Here is a 17,317-nt window from a genome sequence, read left to right on the forward strand (position 1 = left end):
TTGACAGAGCAATGCTGGTGCAGGAGGAAGCCTGCTCCCTGTGCGGGTGCTGCCTGGGGCTGGGACGGAGTCTGAGACGATTTTTGTAACAGCAGGTGTGCCTGGGGCATTACAGAAATATGTCGTTACAGCTCATTCTGAGGCCCAGCATACAGTGTTTGCTACAGCCTCTCTACAACTCCACTCTTCCAAGCCCCTGTTCCTCCTGCAAGAGGGAGAAGCACAAGACAGGGAGCTGGGACACTGGGTAGGGCACTGGCAGATGGGCAGGCAGCAGCCATCCCTCATGTAGAGTCTGCATGGGCTCTTCTCTCTGGTAAGACATTTTGCAGTCTGTATCCTCTTCTAGAATGTCTTTTGTCCTGAAAAATCCCACCACGGTCCCACATGAGTGTCCCATGCAGGGGAGCTGCCAAGAGGCACAGGACAGTACAGGTTTGTTCTCCCCTGTTCCAGGTCTGGGTGGGAGGGGCTTCAGGAAGGATCTCCAGCACTGTCTTTTTGCCCTGACAAAGCCACAGAACAGCATTTGTACAGGACTATCCAAGGGAGGGTGTTTTCACCATTTATCTTTAACCACAAGTCTAGTGCAATACAGATAAGTGCATCAACCCATTAAAGACTTGGCTTGTGCTGCAATGGCTTTTGTAATATATGACTAGGATGTGGTTGGGTGTTGGCACTGGAGGTAGAAGGCATTAATTAGAGGCATGTAGTTATGGCTAGGCCCTGAGGGAACACATGCAACTTAATTGGTTGCCCTGGAGCCCTCAAAGCGGAGGGGAGTTCAGCTTCCCTTGCTTTCACTGGGACTCATCACCTGTGTGGCTGGAGCTGCTATTTCCACAATGCTTCCAGTCAGTTGGGTTGAGAAGAGCCCATGTGCTGATGGAGTGACTGTCTCCCTTTGCAGGCCTACTCTGTGCCCTGAGGCTACAGTACAGCCCCAGTGATTTTGACAGCTATGAGGCAGAATATGCCCTTACACCCTTTGCAATGCCTTTAGCTCAAAGCACACCAGAGAGGAAATGGCTCTGACAGCTGCCCTAGGCTCAGAGAAGCAGCCCTGGGGTGCAGTGCAGCACCTTTCTAGAGACTGATCCAGGTGCCTTAGGGCAAGCTGAGCATGAGCATCTCCTGGAGCCAGCTGCGGGAAAGGGCTCCTGTCTAACCCCTCTTCACCCAAATTTCATCCAGATCTGTACAGTTGTTTGGACATTATGACATGTCAGGTTGATCTCTTCCAAGGTGGGAGTTCATCGTTGTGCTGCCCTGATGATATCCAGACCTTTCTGCCTTTGGGAGGGAAAACTCTATTGCAGACTTATGAAGATGACGAAGGACAGTGCTGGCAATATTTAGAAAACCCCTGGAAGCTCCCTTTTGCAGGACCTGGGAGCTGAAAGGGATGACATGGAGTTGAGTGGACTCTAATACAGGAAGGACATGGTACCTGCAGGCAAGGACTGGAGGTTCTGAAGTACCCAAGTGATAGTAAAGAGGGTTCCCAGTGCACTGCACTCCTAGCTCTCTAGCTAAGCCCACTGGATTGGAGCTGGGAGTGTGGGGAACATCTTGTCCCCTTCTGTCATCTGCCAGAGGGGTTTTCTGCTCCTCCTGTCCTGCATCAGCTGGGGAGGGATTCACAGCAGGAGGGATCAGGAGAGCCAGGGCTAAATCCTGAAAAATCCTGATCCAGGTGAGGCTTATGTCAGTGCTGGCCAGACCCATGTATGTGGACACATCTTTCATGAGTTTTAGGGCTGTGGGAAGGTGAGTGGGATATGGAGCAGGACACTGCAGGGAGAGCAAGAGCTACAGCATCGGCAGGGAAAACACATCCTCTGGCCAGAAATGTGTTTTCTGTGAATGATCTGGATCTCCAGTCAGGGTGTCAGGAAAAGACCTCTCTTCTGCAGCTCTCAGCAGGGCTGTCTGCAGGTGCTGGGAAGGCACAGACATGCTTTGTCCTGGTATGGACACACTGGGGAATCTCTGAGCTCTTCCACTTGGTTAAATTTGTCACTCTGGCTGTGGCTTAGAGAAAAGCCTTCCCCCTCCCTGCCCTTCTGCCATCAAGAAGCTGCTGAAGGAATCAGGTCGTTGATCCATCAGCAGTGAGGCCCCTAATTAGCCCAGCTTCTTGGAGTCTGCCAGAAAAGCTGGCTGTGTCTAAGGCAGCTGAGTCCCACAGTCCTCAGTGGGGGCGAGAGGCCCCTCACAGGCAGGAGCCTGGAGAGGGAAGGAGAAAATGGCAGCACTTTGATGCATTAAATATGAGGAAAGCCTACCCTGCCTGATGCTTTTTCTCCATGCCTGGGAGGGCAGAAGGAGACACACTTTCTGGGTGGCTGTGGGGGCAGGTGAGCTTGGAATTGGACTTGCTGCCAGCCTGGAAAGCAGCAAGGAGAGGCAGCTCTTCCCAAATTGTCTTGTAGATACGATGCACACATGAAGCCCCAGCTCCCCTGGGCTTCTTGTCTCACACACATTTAATAATGATTGCTGGGCTGGGTAATAAAGTGCTGTTTAATAGCAAATCGATCTGGCAACCTCTGAGGGCACAAAGTGCTGGCTGCCAGTCCAAGTGGCTGCCACAAGCAGACCCAGTGCACTGGCAGCATAGGGTCCTGAAAGCCCTGCCACAGCCCCCCTCACCTTGGTACCCAGCTGTGCCATATGACCTCTGCTCACACATGCCACTGGTGCCAGTGGAGTCCCTGTGCCAAGGCAGGAGACAAAGGATAGGTGATTTTCGCCCCTTGTATCTAGAAGTGGTTTCCTGAGATTCGTGCTGCATTTACCATCCCTGGGGTGCCTAGTGACACTGTGATATCAAGTTTCTGGTGGCCTGAGACACCTTGGCACCCCTGGCTGTAGTGTGCTTCAGGTGATGACCTTTGGTGACATAAGTCCCTGCCACAGAACCTGTGCTCTGGGGCAAGGACTCGCTGATGTTGGTTGGTCGTCTGGACCATATAGCAGCTTTTGTCTTCTCATCCTTGTGGTTCTTAAGCCATGGTGGGGCACGGGGGAGCCTGTACCCTTTGGCATAGGGCACAAGGCACAGGCCGTGAATGCTCACGCATGCCACGTGCCAGTGGCAGGCTGTTCATATTGATGTGCACGCTGCTGAACGGAGAAATGGGCACCAGGACACGGGGACGTGAGTGGCGTGGCGTTGGAACAGGCACACCGGCATCCGGGGTCGCGCTGCCCGTGCATGAGACCCGGTTGGCACTGGCACGGGGGGTGTGCACACCGGAACCTGAGCGTGTGGAGGATGCTACACGGGTGGGGGACCCGCCGGCCTGCCCCCACACGGGGACAGGCACCCCGGTGTGAATCCGGCCGCTCCTCGTGTGCGGTGCCACCGAGTGGGGCGGGGCCTGGCGCCCGGGGGGGGTTTCCCATTGGCTGCCGTGGCTGTCAGCGGGGCGGAGTGACAGCCCCGGGCCGGGATTAGCGCGGCAGGGAGCGGCGGGTTGCGGCCGGTGGCACCGTGCGGCACCGTATCGTACCGAACTGCACTGTACTGTCTCGTACTGTACCGCGGCGCGCCCGACGGGCCGGGCCGAGCCGAGCCGAGCCGAGCCGAGCCGAGCCGCGCCGAGCCGTGCCGAGCCGAGCCGTGCCGGCAGCAGCGCGGAGGAGCGGCGCGGAGGATGCGGTGGCGGCGGCGGCACTGCCGGTGAGACGTGGGGAGCGGGGCGGGGCGCGGCGGGGACCGGAGGCCGAAACGGGGCGTCTGGGGAGCGGGGAAAGTTGCAGCAGTTGTTGCAGAGACCGGGGCGTCTCTGCGCCCTCCCGGCGGCGGTGACCGGCGGGCGGCGGCGCGAGGCTGCGGTGGCACCCGGGGGGGCCGAGACCCGCTCCGGCCCCCGTGTGCCGGTGCGGCGGGAAGGGCGCCAGGCCGATGCCCAGGCACGGGGAGATCGCGGCGGGCAGCTCCGCCAGCCCCCCTGGCCGGGGGTGCTCCCTCTTCATCCGGATGGATGTCACATCCACTCAGGGCTGATCCCGCCAAACGGGAGGTGCCGGGCGAGGGAAGCTGGGCAGGGGGGCCGGGGAGTGAAGAGCATGTTCAGCCTCAGCTCCAAGGTGGGGACACGTCTCCTGCCTGGACAACACAGCTGAAAGAGGTCACCTGTTTGCACCACAGCCTCAGGGCCTCCCGACATCCTGCTTCGGTCACCAGTTCATCCCCTCAAACTGCTCTGTGTCCCTCCGGAGGGCAGACTCATCTCCCAGGGGCCCCAGCCCCCTCAGGTAGCCCGGCAGCCACAGCCTGGTTTCCCCCATCCCCTGCCATGGGTTCCATGTCCAGCAGACAAATACGGCCCATCGTGTGAATTTAACCCCCAGCCCTAAGGCACCTCTTGCCTCTCTCCCATCGCTGTGCCGTTCTTCACCCAATCTCTTCTCATCCTCCCCCAGTTCCTACGCCTTGTCCCCGCACACCCGCGGCGTGGGTGTGTGCTTCCCCCGCAGTGTAAGCAGTGCCTGCTGTCTGCTGCCTTCGCTCCGCATCGCCCCATTCCGCCAGGCAAGCGCTTGCATGGGGAGCAGCCGGCCCCTGTTGCACTGGGTACGGCTCAAAACAATGGCCAGGAAGCATCCCTGGACATTCCTTTGGCCCTTAAGAAGGGACAGCCAGGAGGAATAGGTTTCTTGTGAGATGTTTTCTTGAACCAATTTAATCCCCCAATGATGTGCAGCCCCTGGCTATCACACTGCAGCTCCGGAGTTTTTCTCTTTGAATGTGTGCCCAGGGTTGCCCAGGCAGACACCCTGTGAGATTTTCTTTGCAGAACTTCTCCTGCCTTTAGGCAGCAGGACCAGCAACGCTTTCTCCAGCCCACCAGTGCTTTACAGCTCAACCCATTCATCACAGTGATTTAAGGAGCATCCTTTTGATTCACAATTGAAATCAGCAACCAGGAAGCTGTAGCTCATTCATTCTATCATTGGTTTTTCATCTCAGTTGCATTTGTGCTTTTTACCTTTCATTATTAAAGAAAAGCTCACTTCACTGCAGGGTGTAGCCATCCAGCTTTGGTGGGTCAAAGGCAGGCATGGCCTTTACTCTAAATTTGATAATTCTGTTTTGATAACCAGGAGGACATTCTGCTTATCCCTTTTATCCTAGAAATAACTCACATGTTTTGAGATAGGTTGGGTTTTGTAGATTTGTTATGTTACAGAGAAAACAAACTATTCCTAGAGATAAGATTTTTCCTTGGCATATGTCTTAGTCTGCATTGAGATAAAAAGTAGCATTTCATTTGCAATATATAAACCCCACATCTTTATTATTTAGCAGTTAACTTCAGCAACCTTGAATGTGAACAACAACCATAACAACAACAACCATAACATGAGAAAAATATTGTAAAAATAGTACACAATAAATTAATCAGGAGAATAAAATTTTCAGTGAGTGAATTAGAGATTGCTGTTGCTCAGCAGGACAGATTGTTTCATCAGTGTGATAGTGCAGATAAATGGGTGCCTACCCCACAGGTGTGGTTTGGGTTATTTCATTAATAGTTTTGTCTGTGCATCTCTGGAGCCTAAACACTTGAAAATTCAGCCCTACATTCTTTAGGAATTTAATCCTGTCTGGTTTGATCTCAGAAACAGGGAGAAGAAAATCATGCTTTCCTGTTTGCAGCTGGCATATGGTTTCTCACTTTCAAATGATGAAAGTGAGGGACTCAGTATCTTGGCATCTGTCAGAAGGCACAAGCAGCCAAGGCAGAATCTTCTCTGCACATTAGGAATTCGAAGAAACTCAGGGAAGAATAAGTACAAGTTTTATCTCCACTGGGAGAAAAAAAAAATGTCAGCAGTCCTGCCAGTGGGGTTGATGGGGGCTCTGGGTCCCGCCTTTCCCTGCAGCCACCCCCCTGCTGCTGTGGGGTGGCTGGTCTCATGTCTGGGTGTACGGTCTCTGGGCAGAGACAGGCAGGTGAGTGAGCTGTGTGCAGGGCAGGCTTGCTGTGTTCCCCCAGGCTGGGATTGTTTGTTACCACTGCTTTTTAAATTTACTGGTGTTGGCAGCTCTGTCTGCGCCATCAGTTGTGGCTGTGACATGTGTTAGTGTGACACAGTTTAAACCCAGGCTGACCTCCAAAGACAGAGGCTCCTTGCCCTTGCTGCTCATATTAAACTCCTTGAGCAAGTATAAATGGAGGATGTCTCAGCGATGCAGTAGATACTTTTTCCCCCCTTACTTTAGTAGGCTGTAGGCTGTGAGTAGTAAATATATTCAGCCTAAAGCAGAATGAATGAAATCCATTTTATAGTGCATTCTGTCACAGTGCCTGGGGTACGGGACTGTGGGGAAAGTGCCTGAGCATCCTGGCACCCTGGGGAGAATGCAAACACTCTGGGTGCCCAGCGACAAAGCAAAGGGCTGCCAGCATCCCTGCAGTGGTACTGGTGTGATACCCAGTGATGAACCTTGCCTGCTTCTTGCAGCAGGAAGGGATTTACTGGGGGCTGTCTCACCTGGTGCATATCTTTCTTCTGCCATGAGGACAGGGCACCTTTGGCCTGTCCTCCCCATGGCCCCAGACTCTTTTCTGTTCTTTCCCTTCCCTAACCAGCCCCTTGCCCTTGTTTCAGAGCTGCCTGACGATGCATCGCCTCTTGTCTCAGACATCTCAGGGGTGCTGGGAACCTGCCTTGCTGTGCCTGTGCCACCCTGCTGGGCTCCGGACTTGACACCTCTGTGCCCTCTTCTGGCAGGATGGCCCAAGCAGGGGCACCTGTCCGCTTCCACCCCGAGGACAGCTGCACTGCCTCCCCCCCGCCCTTTGCCCACAGGGTGAACCGTAGGCCCTGGCTGGCGGGGGGAAGCCCCGAGGCTGGGCGGTGCAGCCCCCCGCCCTGCCTCAGCCCCAGCCTCAATGCCGGCCGCCTCCACCTGCTGCGCAAGGGCCTGGCGCCCGATGCCCGCCGCTGCCCGCTCGGCCTCTACAACAGCACCGGCTCCTTGGCCCGCAGGCCGGCTGAGGCGGCGCCCTTTGGCAGCGGGAGCTGCCCGGGCACGGGCCGACTGACTGCCCCCTGCACCCCACGGTGGGGCCGGCCCAGCCCGGCTGCCACCCCTCTGGGCAGCCGCAGTCCGCCAGCCCCAGAGGGACACAGCTCCGTGGTCACTTTCCGCTTCATTGAGAAGGCCAGTGTGCGGACACTGGGCTGCCCGACAACCCCCCATCTCCGCTGGGAGAATGGCCCCTACAGCCTCAGCCGCAGCCTGGAGCTCGGTGGGGACGTGGGATCCCTCCAGCCCCAGCCCCTGCCTCAGGAGCGGCTCCTGCAGACGCTGAAGCTGGAGGCCTCTGCGTCTGACCCGCTTCTGGCCGGGGGCAGGACTCCAGGGGGGCCACGTCCCTGTGGGAAGGAGTTCTGTGCCCTTGACACCAGCTGCCTCTGCCGATCCCTGACCAATGGGCTGCCAGAGGAGTTCCCCACCTTCGCCAGGAGTCCCCTGAAGCCAGAGCCCCGACATCAGGTAGGTACTGGGGTCTCCCACACTGGGCATGGCTCTGCCCTAGGGATGCATTGTCCACTCATTGCTCTCCTCTCTGCAGGGCAGCGCCGGACTGTATCCCCGGCAGAGCTCTGCCCATGCCCAGCGCATTGCCAAGGCCAAGTGGGAATTCTTCTATGGCTCCTCAGATACCCCAAAGACAGGTAAGAAGTTGCAGGTGAATGCCATTGGGTGGGCTCACCTCTCCTTTTAAGTCTGTATTGTTGGCAGGACAGTGCCCAACAAAGAGCTGAGATTTCCCCCAAGATTGGCCAGCTATGTCCTCCTGGGGTCAGATGATGTGTGTACCAACCTCCTTGCAAAGTCCTCTGTGGCCATGCAAAAGAGGTGCCAAAGAGCCCCTGGCTCTGGCTGCCTCTGCAGAAGAGCTTTTGGGTTTAGATGGGGTCTCAGCGCTGGCTGGAGATGCACTAGCACTGACAGCCTGTCTCTGCCTCTCACACTCTTTCTCCTTCTGCCACCTCTTCACTGTTTCCCTGCGTCCCTCACCAATCTAGAGTCACTATTCCTGGAGGTGTTCAAGAAACAACTGGAATGGCACTTAGTGCTATGGTTTTGTTGACATGGTAGTGTTTGGTCAAAGGTTGGATTTGATGATCTTGGAGGTCTTTTCCAAGCTTAATAATTCCACGACATGTGACCACACTCTCCGTGGGGTGTATGTGTGTGTGTGTGTGTGTGTGTGTGTGTGTGTGATGCTGCAGGAGCAGCTCCTCAGAGCTCCCCATTGCAGCTCCCCACAGCTCTGAATGCTTGGGCCTTCCTTGCAGGCTCCTCTGCCCCTGACTCCGCACCCCTGGCTGAGCTCCCCCAGAAGTCTGTCTCCCCACTGCCAGCCAAGCCACCAGAGCTGGTACCTGAGCACAGCCTGAGCCATGTGGAGGTGGAGATAGAAGTGTCTCCTTTGAGCAGCCAGAAGCCTGGCTCCTGTGAAACTGGGATTATAAGGAGGACAGTGAAGTACTCTGAAACAGACCTGGACACTGTGCCACTGAGGTGCTATCGTGAAACCAACATCGATGATATCCTGGCTGAGAAGGAGGAGGTGGATTCAGCAATTGAGAGCCAGAAGGACAGTGAGAGCAACCCAAGTTTTGTGGGCACGCCAGGCAGGAGGAACAGCACACCGGAGGAGCCACCTGCTCCAGGTACCGGCTGCTCCAAGGACGGGCTGCAAGACAGGGACGTGGATGAGGACGATGAGGTCTTTGAGGTGATGAGGAAGGAAAACAGGGAAAGGTGAGGCTCTGTGTGCAAAGGCAAAAAGCTCCTGTCACCCTCTTTATTGTACCCTGCATGGCAAAACAAGCTCTGCTGAAGTGTCTGTGCCAAAATCCCAGTAGCAACATGCCGGCTGTGTGTGAGGGTGGGATGGGGTCCTGGATCACACCCCAGGGTGCTGCCCTCACTGCCCTGTGGAAGAGTAAGCCAGCACAGGGGATCCAGCTCTGGGTGCTGTGCCACGGGCCTCACTCACCCGGGATGAGCCCTGCAGCTCAGGTTGCTCACCTGAGCCAAGGCTTCCTAGCGTGAGTCCTGCCAGGTCAGTTACATCCTGCCATGGTGCTGCCAGGTGTTGGGTGACAGTGTCAGGACACCAGATGACAGGTCATGTCCTAGAACTACTCTGGGCTGCCAGGTGCTGCTGGGCTGTCCTTCTCCCCACAGATGTGCTTCAGTAGCGGGAGTAGTTCCATTTGCTCAGCCTCATTAAGTGTTTGCCATTTTCAGAAAAGTGCAGGGGATATGTTTGGATCAAAAAAGCATTTTGTTGCCTTCTGTGTCATTTTTTACATGTGTGGCAAAACACCCTGTGCTGGGAGGCTGATGGAGTGGGTGGCATGAAGATTATCATTCAGCTGCCTATCCATGGACAACAAGTGTGCTCCCAGCTGCTGTCTGCACCATGCCAGACATTGGCAATGAGCACATATGGGAGATGGCATTCTTTGACCACGAGAAGTGATGGGCATCATCGGGTCCAGAGCACTGTGTGACAGCCACCTGAAGGGGAAAGGCCCTGTGCAGGAATGTTCTGACATGTGCATTGTCAAATGAGTCAATTGAGTGAGGTGAGGAGGTTCAGCATCATCAGCAAATGCTCCATAGGAGTAGGGACAGGTCTCATCTGGGAAGCAGAAAACTAGCGTGATGCCTAGAATGCCACGTGGCAGCATGAGCTCACCTAGCTGTGCAGAAGGTAGGTGGGGAGCATTTAGGTGGAAGTAAAGGAAAAGGGAGGTTTTGATGTCAGCAGAAGTTAAAAATAATTAAATATATACATTAATAATACATTAATACAGAAATGCCCCTGCACTGGGAAGGAAAAGAATGAAAGTGCTGAGCTAACAAGGAGGGAAGGTGTGTATCTCAAGGGGAGCTGAACTCCTGTGAGTTTGTCCAGCCCTTGCATCTCTATTGGAGGGGACAAATACATGCCAGCGACTCTGTCCTCAAAAATTTGGGTTCTAGAGAAGAGCTGAAAATAAGCCATTTGTAATGTGGGTTTTTTTTTTCCAAATGGATGTTTGAGTGAGGTGTAAAGTTATTGCAAGTTCTTCAGTTTGCTGTAACAGTTTTTTTGCAGTGTTATTTTGTTTCCAAATATCTTTGAGGCCACTGTGAGTTTTATGAGCTGTAAGCCTAGATCAGTTTTTTTGTCCTCTGAGACACCCTACTGTAGCTCCCCAGCCAGTGCTGAAAGCTTGGATGTGTCCTTAAACAACCACTGTTTCTCCTAAAAGATTGTGCTGCCAGTATAGTTACCAATGTGTGTATGGGAGTGTCATGTTCATTTGGCACAGCTTCTTTGTAGACCAATTGTTTTTTCCCCTACAGTCCCCTGAATGTTCCTCTGCTAAGTGCAGACCCTGTAGACAGTGTCTTGAAAATCACAAGGCTCAAACTGGAAGCTTGTTCAGTCCCTGCAACACAGCCCTGGGTTTTTGCTTACACACTGTTTTGAGCTCTGCAGCTGCAGTCCTTATCCCTGTTTACCAGTCACCAGTATTGATGTTTTCTTCTTCAAGCTTTCTGCTTTGCCTGCTCACAGGAGGGGTGAAGTTGGGGGGATGAAGAAGCCACCCTGGCTTCCTGGACCTGGCACAATTCTGCTGCTGCAGGAGCTGCTGAACCCCACGCCTGTCCTGGTTGCTGGGAAGGACCAGCCTTACAAAACCACTGAAGTGCTTTTTGATGCTGATTTTCAGCTTTTAGACATGTACATCCCTTTGAAAATCTAGCTTGGTACTACCCTTTGTCTTGGTACTACCCTTTGTCTTGGTACTACTTTGTTGTGCTTCATGTTCTGGCCAAAGTTCAGAATCTTCTTTTGTGATTTAACCTCTCAAAGTAAGAGAGCATGCTAACAGCAAAAAAAAAAAAAAAAAAAAAAAAAAAAAAAAAAAATCTACTCCAAACAAGATATGAAAAGTGAAAAGTGATAGAAGAAATGTTGTCTTCTTCCAGCAAATCTGCTTCCTGAATATATTCAGAGTTATGTCTACTGACTCTAATGACTAGCCTAAGCCTTTACTGTCTTTGTTCCTATTAGTCCAAGAGAGCTGAGACCTGTCAGTGAGAGCAGGCTCAATTCCCTTCCTCCCTGAGCATCAGCAGACATGCTGGCTAAGCTATAGGAAGAGCCTGCTTTGGCCCTCAGCATGGGTGCCTTGGGCTGATAAGAGAGAAGAGGCTTTGCTAGGGAATGCTCTCCTCCTCTGAGGGCTGATGGGAGGCAGTGATGCCTTTTCTCCCTGCAAGCCTTGCCTAGAAAAGCCCTTAGATATGCTGCTTGGGAAGCCTTTCCAGAGCCTCTGTGCTTGCTGCTTGTTGGCAAGAAAATAGCCACAGGGCAAGCCTTGTTGGGGATTAGAAAAATGGTTATGGTCTCAATTTCATCAAATGCTTAAGCATGTGCTTAACCTGCATCAAGCCTCTGATGTGTTGTCTGAGAGCCCAGAGTGGTCACAGAGGCACAGCTCGGGGTGATGCTCCTGGATGGAGGACCAGGCTCAGGCTGCAGAGGGGATGCTGAGGGTGATGCTCCTGGATGGAGCACCAGGCTCAGGCTGCAGAGGGGATGCTCAGGGTGATGCTGGCAGGGCCTGTCAATGAGCAGGGGAGGTGCCTGCAGCTCTTGTGGGTGGGCAGGGGACAGCATGATGGCGTGAGGTGGCAGGGGAATGTGGACAGTCAGGGGAGACTGCAGTGCCTGTGGTCAGTGCCTGTGCCTAAGCATGGGACAGAGCAAGGACACTGAGCCCTAAGAGCAGGCTGCTGCCATGCTGGAGGAGTAGTGCAAAGGAGCCTGGGGGGACTGCAAGGAGCTGCTGTGGCTTGGTGGCAATATGCTTGATCACAAAAGTCAGCCCACCTACCTCTCCTGGAAACAAGATACTTTCCAATCTGCTGGTATTGTCCTCCCTGGCACAGTTTTCACCCTGCTCATGCTGTTTAACAGCATTAGCTTGGTTTAGTCGCATGGGGCTGGGCAGGAAGGATGGAGAATGCACATTTGCATCTGTAAAGCACATCTGCAGATATTAAAGAGGTCTCTTCTGCCTTGTCCTCACCAAAAACCACTTCAGAAGTGGCTGCTCCTGGGGCTCCTACAGGAATTATAAGTGTCACATGGTGCTGCACAGCCAGGGAAACACTGGTGGATGGGTAAGATCAGGCTGCACCCTGCCTTTCTTACCTGAGTCTGGCTTCACTGCACTCCCCTTGAAGCCAGCTGGCACTCTGGGGGAGTCAAGCTGCCAGCTCTTGGTCTACTGAAGTAATTGGGCTGAGATTTTTGAGTGGCATGTGAAGGCTAATGAATGGAAATAATTTGGTGTGTGTGTTACAGCAACGCATCTTCTGATCCCTCTGTAGGAAGCTGTTTTTTCATAACAAATGTTATGACAGGCTGGAGCAGTTCCTCTCCTTTAATCAGAGGAGAGAGTGGCATAAGAAGTGCTTTTCTGCTGCTTTAATAAAATGATAGCAGCTTATGAGTAAAGTAGGCTTTTAGGGCTGTGTTTGTGCCTGTACTGCTGAAGCACTAATGTTCCCTGGGTTGGAAACATCCATGTTGTCACGGGCTTAGGCAGGTGGGCAGGCTGTACTTCACCTCATTTACAGGGCAAAACACTCAGGGCTCCAGGGTTTAGAAACTTCTGTGTTAGGCTGGACCTAGATCAGCACTGGAGACAGGCTGGACCTTTCTGTGGGGCTGATCCCTGACAAGATGATGAGCTAGGACCAATCATGGCCTCCAGGGCATGGGTGAGCTCAGATCCCCAAGCCCAGAGATGGGTGTGAGGCTCCCTGTGTGCTGCTGGGGAAACCTGGAGCTCACTGGGACTCAACATCACCTTGTGGAAGCAGCCAGCAGACCTTGCAGGTGAGTGTTGGTCATGCTCTGAGCACAGTACTCGGTAACCACAGTGCAGTGTTCATGGAGGAAGGTGTCATGCTGTCCTGAGCAGCTTCAGGAGGAGCCTTCTTGGTAATAAAAGGTTCATGAAAGCTCATGAAAAATTCAGCCACTTCCAGATTTGGTTGGAAATGGAGCTGAACCACATCCTGCTTCTAGTACTTGAGCCCTTTATTGGATCTTAGCTCAAGTCAAGTGATTGGGAGCAGTAGCCATCTCATAAGCTTCTTATGAGGATGAGCCATGAAAGGAACAAAAGTCTGTGGTGCATTAAAGGAGAAGCATATGTCTGGAGGGAGGCCAGCCCAGTCCTGCTTCCCATGGTGTCTTGGGCAGGCAAGGAATTTGCTTGGTGGTCTACAGATGTCCAGAAGAGATTTCTACCCTTCTCAGTTTCCTTCTGAAGCAGTGTGTGGGCTTTTGTTTTGGGGTTTTGATCCCTTGCTCTTCAATGATCAGTTCTCACTTTCTTTCCCTCTAGGATCATGGACCGAGACACACAGGGTATGCTCAAGTCTCCGGTACCCTTCCTTCTAGGGCACAGCCTCTCCAAGGATGGCATGGACTCTTTCAGCAAACATTTTGAGACCATCATGGAGTCCCATCGAGCCAAGGGCACATCTTACACCAGCCTGGACTCCATTGACATCCTTTCTTCCCCAGCCCGTACCCATGGGACCTTTTTCACTTTTGACCTCCCAACCCTCACCCCAGAAATACAGGGAAAAATCCGAGACAGCGCCAAGGTGATCGAGGAGAGCTTTGCTCCTCTGGCTCACTTAGAGCCAGACTCTGGGACCAGTTCAGCCACAGATGCCCCCTGGACAGAGAGGGAGGAGGAACAGGGGAGACGAAGGAAGGGCACTCGGCACAGCCCTTGCCACTCAGAAGACAGCTTTGGCACTCCCTTGGCCTCCAACACGAGGTGAGTGACCAAAGTTGCTTGCTGTCCAGCTGGGCCATTAAGGCTTGATGTGGAATCTGATGCTGTGAGGTCTGGTTTGCAGCCAGAGCCTAACTCATGTTGCTGGGGAAGGGTCAGGACTGCATGTGCTAGAGTTTCTAGGCAGTGGCTGATCAGGCCAGTGATCACCATGGTATTGTAGTAGGTGTGTTGATGGGAGCACAACTCCTTTTTTCATCTTTACCATCTTTGTAGGTACTGGAGGACTGTGAGATTTTCTTCAGCCAATCAAGCAGGGAATGCCAGAACTTCAGTCCTGTGGGTTTAGGCCTGCATGTGCTGCTCTGTGGCTGTCCTCCTTGTGGCCCCACAAGCTTTGCTGCTAACTGTTGCAATAGTTGGGATTGGGATCTGGGTTGGAGAGAGCCTGTGATTGGGATCCTTGCAGCCTGTGACTTCCCACCTCCCTCAGTGGCAGGAATGGCCAATCAGTGATGCCCTGCATTGCTGGGGAGATGTGGTGTCCCCCACAGCCAGTGGCCTTGGGTCATACAGCCTTGTTGCTTATGCCAAGGCTCTGGTGTACCTCAGCACATAATAGTTGAGACCATGCTTTTATCTTGACCTTGTATGTGGGAAGTATGTCTAAGTGCAGACCTACAAAGGCCTCCCCTGGGATGCCTGCACCTACTCCAGAAGGCTTAGTTGAAAGGGATGGAGCAGAGACTGAACCCCCTCCCTGCCCTGCCCACAGTGGGACACCCAACAGTGACATCTCCAGCACAGGTTCTGTGAGTAGTTTATCACCTGATTTGGGCAGGAGGTGAAAGTGTGCAGGTCCCTTGCTCTCACCGGGCAGAGGTGCAGTTAAAGCAGGTTGTCCCTGTGGCTATGACAGATCTCTGCAGAGCATGTGTGGAGGCAGAGCTCCCCAGGGCTAGGGAGACCTTCGGACCCAGGGAAGCCAGCCAGGGATGGATGCAGTGCTGGCAGGATGGTGGGGCAGAAGCTTGGGCAGCCTGGGAGATTACAGGGACATTACTTCAGTAGCAACAGTCAGAGTTCTGCAGCTGCAGGTCCAAATTGCAGGACTTGGCCATCTGCTGGTGCAAGCAGGTGTCCAGAGGGTCACTTGGCTTGCCCAGTCCTGTACAGGTAGGCACTGTGGGCTGTGGGGCGTCAGCCCCGGCGGAATGTAAATGGGCAACCTGCATCTCTCCGGGGTTGCAAGACCCCTGAAATCCAGCTGCCCAGCTTCCCTGCAATCCCACTCTTCTGGAGCCAGCCTTGGCCTCGAGCACAGTCGTGCCAGTCCCTGAGGTTTGTCCGCGGAGGGAAGAGACGTGACTCACCCCCCGAGCGAGGCAGGCTCTGCTGGGAGCTCATCGGGGCTTGCCTGCGGTGGGACAGAGAAGGGTAGGCGGGCGAGGCAACATCAAAGGTGAGGCTGCAAACCGAGGTGAAAATGGCCAGACAGCGGGGCGAGGGCAGCACGCCGGGAGCCTCGCTAGAGGGAGAGCTCAGCCCTGGAGCCGCGGCGGTGTGGGAGGAGCGGGGAGCCCGCGGCGCTGGCAGCCGCCCCGGGCGGAGGATGCGCCGGGAGTCAGAGCCGCGTCCCTGCCGGAGCGCGGCTGCTGGCGTGTGCTGGAGCACGGGGCCCGCCGGCCAGCTCCGCTGCCTCTCTTTATAAGGCTCCTTTTGTTACTGCAGCGGTCGGGGAGCCGCTGCCCCTCCCGTCCCGGGGCCAGCGCAGGTCTCTCGGCTGACCTGAGCTCCAAGGTAGCACTGGGCAAACTGGTGAGGATCCCGTGAACGGCTGTGCCCAGTGGGGTGGATTCAGGGTGTGATGCAGGAGATTGAGGCTGCGAGCTGAGCAGAGCAAGGTGGACCTTGAGGAAAGGATGAAGATAGGGTAAGGGAGGTATGAGATGATAGCACAGTAGGGAAACAAGGCTGGAGTGCAGGATGAAGAGGTCTCCCCACAGGCATGGGCACAACAAGAAATAAAGGACAAGCCTGGGGGGAATTTTCCCCTATGCAAGCTATGTTAAGCCATGAAGAGCAGCAGAAGCCAGGACACAGAACAAATCAGCCCACCACGGCATAAAAGACAGTGGATCTCAGGGATGGCAGGTCTGCCTGCAGAGGCATGAGCAGCAGCACATACCTGTGGGATGCAGCCCTGTGTGTCAGGTATTAATTCCAGCTCTCAGATTTGACTCAGAGCCGCTAGGCTGGTCTTGGCCTGAGGGTCCAAGGCACCCAGGTTCTCCTGTGCTGACTCTATGGCATCTGTGTCTTTGAAGGAGAAGACCACCCTTCCTCCAGCAGGTGAGTAACTGGACATTTAAGGCTCTTGGCTCACACCAGAAATTGTTTGGTGGGATTTTAGTGTCAGTCCCTGTCCTCTACAGGAGCAGTTGTGTCCCTCACAAGAAGAGCTGGTGGGATGGGGTGATGGAAGACAAATAGACATCTCCAGAGAATGCTGGTGCTGCAGGGGAGGTTCTGGAAGTCTGCAAAGAAACAAGACTGAGGAGGGGCACAGCTGCCCAAAGTTCAGTCCTATCTGGTTCTGTCAGCAGTAACACTGGTGAATGCTGCTGTGGCTGGGTGATTGTTGGACTCCAGAGCTGCCAGAAAGCACAACCAGCCGTGCCTGTGGTTGGAGGCTGGTCTAGCTGACCTTCAAGTGTCCTCCCAGCCCTAACTTCAATTCTGTGAGGAATGAACTGGCCCAGATTTTTGCTGTCATAAATCAAAGTCGTTCCACTGAGACCGATGGAGGGAGCTGCATTTATTTAGCTCAGCCAAAGATCCGGTCTGGTACATTCTTAGCAGCAACATTAGGCAGGCTTGGTTTGCTTGGCAGAGGCAATCTAGCTATGCACATGGCTTCCCCTTCCAGAACTGAGGGGAGTGCTGCTTTGCCCCATGCACCTGTCCCTTGTGGATCTGCACCAGGCTCCTTACCATGGTTTATGATGAAACCAGCCTCATGTGGGGAGCAAGAGGTACTTGAATTGTGTTTAAAGGTCTGGAGTTTCCTGCAGCAGGTGTCTTGCCTGGAACTGTGTCAGGACAGTCCTGGACAGCCCAGGACCTCAGCTGAGCACGCCCCAGCTCCTGGGGAACAGGTTGTTGCTGTAGGAAGGGTCCCACCATGCAGACGTGTCTCTGCTGGCATCTGGGAGGTGGAGGTCAGCCCCTTGGGCCTTCTTGCAGCTCCACATCCTGGAGAGAAGATTTGCTCCTGGTTGCTGGAAAACCAAGTGAATATGGTGCCAAGTAAGCTTGGTGGATGGTGACAAGGTGGAGAGCATGTCAGGACTCCTGCAGTGACACACTGCATTGCAGCCAGGGAAAGTGCTGTGGTCTCTGCTTCTGGGCTCCAGGCAGCCAGCTAGAGGAGGAATATTGGGGTGACATG

General features: G+C 54.1%; 1 protein-coding gene across 2 annotated transcripts in view; it reads left to right on the forward strand.

Moving 5' to 3' along the window:
• The window catches only part of PSD (pleckstrin and Sec7 domain containing), a 42,302-nt gene that overhangs the window by 2,543 nt on the left and 22,442 nt on the right, over nt 1-17,317 (forward strand). The window contains exons 1-5 of one of the 2 annotated variants that reach the window (XM_036385997.2): nt 3,482-3,691; nt 6,631-7,522; nt 7,602-7,704; nt 8,332-8,800; nt 13,465-13,908. In XM_036385997.2, coding sequence (XP_036241890.1) covers nt 6,755-7,522; nt 7,602-7,704; nt 8,332-8,800; nt 13,465-13,908 — 1,784 coding nt within the window. In that variant the 5' untranslated portion in view covers nt 3,482-3,691; nt 6,631-6,754. Of the gene's footprint in view, nt 1-3,481; nt 3,692-6,630; nt 7,523-7,601; nt 7,705-8,331; nt 8,801-13,464; nt 13,909-17,317 lie in introns of those variants that run through there. The other variant, XM_036385998.1, reaches the window with a different exon arrangement.

This window comes from Molothrus ater, chromosome 8 (assembly GCF_012460135.2).
Source record: "Molothrus ater isolate BHLD 08-10-18 breed brown headed cowbird chromosome 8, BPBGC_Mater_1.1, whole genome shotgun sequence".
In the NCBI taxonomy this organism is placed as follows: Eukaryota; Metazoa; Chordata; class Aves; order Passeriformes; family Icteridae; genus Molothrus; species Molothrus ater.